The 7,972-nt window shown below is 35.6% G+C and overlaps 1 protein-coding gene across 1 annotated transcript in view; it reads right to left on the bottom strand.

Annotated features, from left to right (window-relative positions):
* Positions 1–3,255: 3,255 nt before the first annotated feature.
* Positions 3,256–7,972, bottom strand: part of LOC112139231 (von Willebrand factor A domain-containing protein 7) — a 10,032-nt gene continuing 5,315 nt past the window's right edge. Inside the window, exons 8-16 of the mRNA XM_024261964.2 lie at positions 7,799–7,911; positions 7,601–7,717; positions 7,090–7,302; positions 6,860–6,992; positions 6,532–6,678; positions 4,727–4,819; positions 4,360–4,640; positions 3,988–4,281; positions 3,256–3,897 (exon numbers count right to left, since the gene is read on the bottom strand). Of these exons, the coding sequence (XP_024117732.1) occupies positions 3,508–3,897; positions 3,988–4,281; positions 4,360–4,640; positions 4,727–4,819; positions 6,532–6,678; positions 6,860–6,992; positions 7,090–7,302; positions 7,601–7,717; positions 7,799–7,911 (1,781 nt within the window). The 3' untranslated portion in view covers positions 3,256–3,507. The remainder of the gene's footprint in view (positions 3,898–3,987; positions 4,282–4,359; positions 4,641–4,726; positions 4,820–6,531; positions 6,679–6,859; positions 6,993–7,089; positions 7,303–7,600; positions 7,718–7,798; positions 7,912–7,972) is intronic.

Here is a 7,972-nt window from a genome sequence, read left to right as displayed (position 1 = left end):
TGGGACCTGCACTCTCTGTGTTCCTGTGCTTTCCTGCTCTTGGGCATGGGGGGCCTCTGCGGCGGTCCCGCGTGCCCTTGTCTGGGTGCTTGGTGGGAGTGCCCGGCGGGGGGTCCTGGCGTGGGGATGGCCGAGCGCTCTCCCCTTTGTAGATTCCATTATCATCCACATCAGCAAAACATATAAACACTCACCTGAGCACAGGTATCAGCTCACCTTAGCACTAATAGTATGCGTGACAGAATGGAAGGGTTTACATGTGTATGATTAGGTGTGTGTGAACTGCAGTTGTAGATGTATTGTACTTTGACTAGTTTAATTGTGAAGACTATTTTAGTCAGCAGGTATGTGTGTAACTACTGAGTGTGTGTGTAGACACCCCCCCCCCACTACAGTTTGCTATTTAGACCAGTTAGTTTAGTTTTATATTGTTACAACCCTCTGTTACCATCTTCTTTTTTTCTCTAAACTCCCTCTTTTACATCACCCTTCTTCTTTACCATCCAACAAAAAATAAAAAGAGAGAAAAAAGAAATCAATATAAATAAAACTAAAGTGAACGAAAAAAAAAAGAAAAAAAGGAATTTCCTTATGCCGACAGTAAGGAAATATGAGCTTTTTTGTGGTTCTAGGAAAACACTTTGTTGCAGCAGAAACTGAAACATATAACACCAACATAAAGATTTTTATCTTGCAAGTTAAATAAAGATATTTTTCTGCATTTGAAATGTTGATCATTTTTAACCGCAAACTCTTGACATTTTATTTTTCTGGTGTGATATTTCAGGGGGAAACGTAAAGTTCAAAGAGCTTCAGTTGGTTTAGTAAAGATGACATGACTTAGGAGTTTAACTTCAGACAATTGTGGAAAAGCTAATGTGATGTATTTTAGTTTAAACAAAACGGAAATAACCAGTGACTGATGAAGTGAATGCAATTTAAAAGCACAGACAATTTCAAGCTTAGCAGGTTAAAAAATTTATAGTCAAATAAAAATCAACAATTTTAAGATCTATGAGGCTGAGCATCGGATAACCAAGAAGTTTGACGAAAAACAAGACAAAAGTTATTTTATTTTATTATGCACTTCCATCCTCTGAATGCTCATGCAAACTCTGACCTTTGTTAAAAGAAATTCTTCATTTTTTTTGAGTTAAGTCAATAGAGTTGCTGCATTGGTTAAAAAAAAAAAAAAACATTAAAAGACTTTTTAAAAGGTAGGATTTCTCTGTCCGTTCCTGTTAACTACTCAAACTTTACTCTTATTATTCCTAATTTATTTTGTTTAAACTTACTTTCACAATGATGCCGCTACCTGGAGGCCAACACAACATCTCACGCTATTGGACACAATTATTCGTCTGCTCAGTTTCTGTTCATGTGTACCTTCATTCCACAATGGTAACAAAGAAAGAGTAAAATCAGTTTGAAACTGAAAGGGTCCACACAGGCTTCCAACCAGTTTGGTCCCTCCCACACGGTATCACATTCCAACAAAAACCAGGAACTCTGAAAACAAGAGGAATACTGAGATTCCTTCTTCTGATAAGATTTTAAATGATGAGAAATAATGGTAAAATGGGAATAAGTGATAAAGAAAATAATTGTACCAGTATTTTTTATCATATGCAGATAGGATATAAAGTTGCATAGATTTTTGTAAGCTTTAATCAGACATGGTTTCAAACAAAGTGCACAAGTTTTTATACAGTGACATCATAAATGCTGCGACTTGTGCACCACATGAACCAAACGATCCAAATCTAGACTCCTTGGATGTCATTCAGGGTTCCTGAAAGTTTCTTCAAGTTAAATTTAAGAATTTTAAGACCTTTTTGAGGGTCATGCATGTCAAAAATTAAGACCAATTTCACAGTCTATTTATTCTGATCAAAACTATAACTTCTTATCTTGTTTGTGGTCTGTGCCGTGATGTTTAGAGCTCTTCTTTTACTTGATGAAAGAGGGGCGGGCCACACGAATCGCGCTCACTGTGACTTCACTTTTACAACAGGTTTTCCCTGTTTATTTACATCATTTGATCAAAAATAATCTTGGAAAAAAATGTTTATTTTTGACATGAAATGTGAAATGGAAAAGTTTCAAGCAGCACAATTTTTAAGTCTCATTCTTCAAAATTCAAGACTTTTTAAGGCTTTTAAAGGTATTATTATTTTAAAATTCATGAACTCAATGCTTTTAAGACTTTTTAAGACCCCGTAGGAACCCTGGTCATTTTTTTTAAATCCAAATGAACTGTACTATTTTCTGTTCTCATACTATGGCTTAAAGCATCCGTGATGTAGAATTTGCGGAATTGCAAGAAGCACACATTCCTTCAAGCTTCCTGCTTGCTCACTTTTGCACAAATATGGGCATGTGTGACGTTATTACACCCCTCTCCATGAATGTTTGTTATGCAAATCTTGTGTGTAACTATCTGTGTGTATGATTTAACTTCAGTCAGTCCAACAAGGAATACATATATGTTCTACTAATGATAAATAAAACTTAATCTCAAATACAGAAGGGGCTTATACAAAAATACACATAGTTTGTATTAACATGACCATGTTAATAAACTGCGTACATAGTAAACAAATGTCTTAACTATCTTTGTCAACATTATATTGAATGTTTTGCAGGACCTCATCTAAAGTGTTACCAAAAAAATAAGTGTGTGTTCAGGATGAAGATTTCTCATCAGTTTATATAGTGTAATGTGACTTGATATCTATTAAATCACCTCTTTTTATTTCTCACAAAACTCAGATCAGCATTAGTTCTGAACATTCTTTATGCAATATTCTAAGAAAATATTTTTTAACCTATTACATTCTTATATTTTAAAATAAAAAAAATAAATAGTATCCATAATCATTAACATTAGATTAAGTGTCGTTAAGATAAAATGCATTTTTTTTTAATTTTATACACTTTTTACTAAATTTTATGTTCCCCTAGCCATGTTTACATTAAAACTTTTTTATTTTTCAATATTTTTTTATCTTTTCTGGTGTCCGTGGCAGATATAAAATCCTGTCCATCTTTGTCATGGAAGGGATCAAACCTTAATGTAAGGGTGGGGTCTTTTGGACCCCATAAGAGAGCACAAGTGTCAGTGAGAAAAAGTAGCACAATACTCAAGGATGATTTAGAACTACCAAAAAAAAAATATGCAGATATAGTAATATAACAGTTATCTTAATCTATAAGTAAATTTCCTTCAGGGCAAAAAGAAAAATCATGACAATATCAGAATGCAAACTTTTAATTCAATTTTCTTTTTAAATTTCATAATCTTTTTTTTTTTAATAATCAGAAATATTACCTTTAGCTTCACTAATTAATTTACTTCTTACTTCAATGCAATAATGCAGTAACTGTATACCAAATATCTTAGCTGCAGTTTGATGAAAACTGTCACCTCTACGTGAGAGCTAACTGATTGTTAACATCCTGCGGATGATTTTCTACATCTTTAAAACATTTAAAAAATGTAGACATTTATCTGATCTGACAGCCCAGCATAAGCCCTAAAATCATGACGCTAAGACAAAGAAGAGAGGGCTGAACAGCTCCGGATGATGAAGGCGTTGTTGGCTTGATAGAATAACTGCAGACATCCACATTACCAACTTGGTCTACAACCACTATCTGCACGTTAGGCGAGCAGCAGGATGCGTTGTAGGATACCAGCGTCACACTCCCATTGGCTGTTGTTATATTGGAGTTTAACATGCCGCTGCCTTCTCTGAGACTGATGCGATCTATCCCAGTCCCATTTTCTCCATCAGTCACTTCCACAGAGAGCTCCCACATAGACTGGTTGCAGTTGTCACTGCAGTTGGATTGGAGACTAACCAGCTGGCAAACTGGAGGAGAAAAATCTGTCACCTGAAAGTGGAAGAAGATGATTAAAATAGAATAAATACACATAAAAATATATCAAATGTATAGAAATGTAATCTTCTGTCTCATACGGACCTTTGGAAGAACAGTGAGACGCAGCACACCATAGTTGGTGTCTGCACCTCCTGGAGCTTCAGCCTCTATGGTCAGTGTGACACCAGTACCAGACTGGGAGGTAGAGGGTGCTGTGATACTGGCTGTACCGTTGGCACTACCTCCACTTTCCAGGGTTAAACTGGATGGGAAGGTTAAATCAAAACCTTGATCATTGGTAGCTTTGATTACATAGTTTCCTCCATCACCAGTGGTCGTCACAGAAAAGGGAACGAGGAGTGGAGTTCCAGGCTCTAAGACACTCCCTGTATCAGACTGAAAACAAAACAAAAATAAGACAAACTAACATTCCTAATTAGAGTTAAAATGGTTTTGATAGCAGCTTTTTCTTACCACAGTAACAGTTAGTGTAGAGGCTCTCAGGCTGGTTGTAGACTGTCTCTGGAATGTCACTGAGGATGCTCTAGAAGTTGTACTGTTGGTACTCTGTCCTTTCACTAATACCACAAACTCAACTGATGGGATCTTGTCAAAGTGGACCAAGTATTGCCCTCCACCCTGAGCCTCCACAAGTCCGTTAACCTGTCCTGACCCCGAGGATTCGACCAAAGTGACTTCAGTCACTGTGGTGGAGTCAGCCTCAAGTAGAGTCACCTCCAGACTGGTGTTACTGCCTTTGAAGGAAACAAAATCTGGTCAAACTGAATGACTCAAAGGAGGAAAACTGGCTTAAAAGCAAAGAAAAAGAGTTCTCTTTTACCAGCTGTAGGACGATTTTCCAAGAGGTCATATCCATCTACAGGGCCCTGAGATTGCACCATGAATCTAAGGATAAAGTCAATTGGACTCTGACCTGTAAACAACACAAGTAAAAGAAGAAAGTAAAGAAGTAACATTTTGCATTAACAGCTTCCTGGTTATGAACAAGAGTATCTAACAGTTGCAAATGATATATAGATAGTTAAGCTTTATTCCTGACTCAAAGTCCAATCAGTGAACAATAACCCATAATCAGTAAACAGTATACACACAGTGTCAAGAGGACACAATTGTCTAAAAAAATACATTGACTAAAAAGATAAATAAAATAAAAATACAGTGGTAAAACTCTGTAGAGAAGATTAAAAAGAAATAATAGTATAGAGTAAGAGTCCTAAACTTTATCTTTTGTGAAAAACACTTCCTTAGTTTCAGATGCCGACCTCATTTGATTTAAGTCTTGTTTTAATGCCAGGAAAAATTCAAAGAAGAAAGCTGTATGATTCGTTAAAGCTTAAACTATCGTCCTAATTGTCTTTATTTTTAGTTAGCATATAGCTTTAACCAGTGGTCTTGAACTCAATTTACCTTGGCTATATGGGGTTCCATTTGTGCCAAAAATATGTTTTTGTGTCCACTGTCTATATCCCTGGTCCACTGTCTATGTCTACTGGATAACTTTATTGAACATTTGATCATGTCTACGTACTACTAAGCAATATCTTCTGCGTGTCCTGTGAAACGACAGGAGCTAATGATGCTAGCAACTGTTGCTGACGAGTTTTCTGACAACCAGATCCAACGACAATAGAAAATGCAAAGTTTTAAGGATAAAGCAAGTTGAAACATCCTAAATCAAATACAAAGTTATCATCAAAGAAGTGTGCACTTGGTCAGTATAGTCAATGATCCCTCCAGATCATTTTGTTTTATTGTTATTAATGGCCCGACGTTATCTTGCGCTTATTTTTAACTTGTATAATTATGACAAAATATATTTTTATGGGGAGTAAAATATTAGAAGTTATTTAAGGTTTAAGTTGATTTATTCTGGAATAATTTTCCTGCCTTTTTATTATTCATAACTATGTTTTTGCTAATTTAGGCTTTTTATTTTTTTTTAGCTTTTTTAGGCTAATTTAAAGTTTAGCTATTTTTTTCAGCTACATGCTATCTGTTTTGAATAATTTAGACTTTTCTTTTCATTGTTTTTTTTTAGGCTGTTTTGGAGTTTTGCAAATATTTCTGTGACATGCTAGCTGTTTTGGCAAATCTAGGCTATTTTTTTAGACTATTTTAAAGTTTAGGTATTTTTTCAGCTACATGCTGGCTGTTTTGGCTAACCTAAGTTTTTTTTTTTGTAGACTAAGTTGGCATTTGGCTAATATTTCAGCATGCTGTCAACTTTCAATTTCAGCATCTTCAGCTATCAGCACTAGCATCTTCAGCGGCCAAATTCAGTTTACAGCATTAAGCATTATTGCAGGTAATGCAATATACCTAGTTCATACTTATGTTAATAGGTTATGGTTTTATAATTTTTAAAATGTAGTATTAGTGCGCTAATAAATGTCTATCCTGTTCTGCCCGTGACCTAAGGTGTGTTTTGGATTTTGATGTTTTAATGCGATTGATTTTGGCACCCCTGCTATGAAACCTCTCAAGACTCAACATAAATATTTAAAACTACATATACTGCTTGTGTATTCTAAAACAAATAGCTACTTCTTTAATTTCACCACAAATGTAAGATAAATCACATGTAATTATGTAATTGTTTAGTTTAAGCTTTGTTAGGTGTCTCACCTACAACCTTCATGGTATAGGGATTTGTTGATATTATTCTCAGTTCCCACAATCCAACTTGGGCCCGCAATCGCAGAGTCAATAAGTTTCCCACCAACTCAGCTGTGATGATTGATGGTCCCGTGGAGGCGCCATTATGAAGCTCACCTAAAAATGGAAGAGGATTCTGGTTTATACATGTGTAATTTGTTGTTTTTATGTCTCTCATTGTTGATTTTTGCTGGACAAGGATCTCAGCTCTGTTGTCAGACTGTGTCACTATTTTTTATTATTTTTTTGGAATATAATGAAACCAATTAATGTTTGATTAATTTATCAACATAATCACCTGACGGATTGACTAGTGTGAAGTCGACAGAACTTCCAGTGATGTAAATGATCAGATTTGTTAATGTATCATCAACACTGAAAGTGTAATTTTCTGGCCTCCCCATATTCCTGTTTACTTGCAGAAGAGTCACCTGGTATGCAAAAAAATAATAATTAAAAAAAGGATAATCGGAAATTTCCTGCACAATAGAATTAGCTATTAAAAACTGTGAGAGCATTTGTTAATACCAGAGAGGAGCTTGTGGATTCTGTGATTATGCTGGTGGCCTGGAGCAGCTGATTTTTAGAAACTTCAATGGCTTGTCCTCCTGAAGCCTGAGACAAATCTCTGTACAGCTGAGAATCTGATCTCGCCATCCGCTGGGTTTGCTGTTGTTGTTGATTTTCATTAGCTTGTCTGCGACGGCGTGAACTCAGTATGCCGGTTATCATGAAGTTCACCTGAATCAGTGAAAAGAAAACATAGGAGCTGAACATGAGATAAAATATTTTCTTTTTACAGTTGCATTAAAAAAACATCTGGTGCCTCAAAACAACCTTATCAAAAATTGGGTCGTACTTTAATTCAAGTCTTTTCAGCGATTCTTAACACTGAGGTATGCTGCTGGTTACAAAAGTTTATCCAGTCTTTAGAGAATTTTGCAATGTGATGCTTGATCTGCATATTTTGCTTGGTCAGAGGTTTGTCAAAGGTTTCTTAGAGCATGCTGGTATTTTACATTTGCATGGAAGTACTCACAACTGTCTTGGTTTGCTCTATGAGTGCAATCACTGTGTTCTTCAGATATTTATCTTTGGCTGGTGCATCAGTGAAGAGGAAGATTTCAGAATTAGGAGGAGAGCCAGTTAGAGCCAGCTAAAAAAAATGAAAACAAAAGTTAGAACTTCCAAAATATCAAAAGTTTAAAATGCTATAGGGTCAAACACAGCATAAAACCTGAAGTCCTGACAGACTCATTTCTGGAAGATCTCCACCTTCATATGCTGTTAATGAATTAATATGACCTTTGAAGACTTCTGCATCTGTAGTTTTAATCAGAGGTCCAAAATCTGTAATCCACACGAGATAAAATATACATTTTTTAATATTCCTTTAGAAAAAATGCTTTTA

The sequence above is a fragment of the Oryzias melastigma genome, linkage group LG14 (assembly GCF_002922805.2).
Source record: "Oryzias melastigma strain HK-1 linkage group LG14, ASM292280v2, whole genome shotgun sequence".
Lineage (NCBI taxonomy): Eukaryota > Metazoa > Chordata > Actinopteri > Beloniformes > Adrianichthyidae > Oryzias > Oryzias melastigma.
Note: the sequence above shows the minus strand (reverse complement) of the source record. Positions and strands in the feature narration are given on the sequence as shown.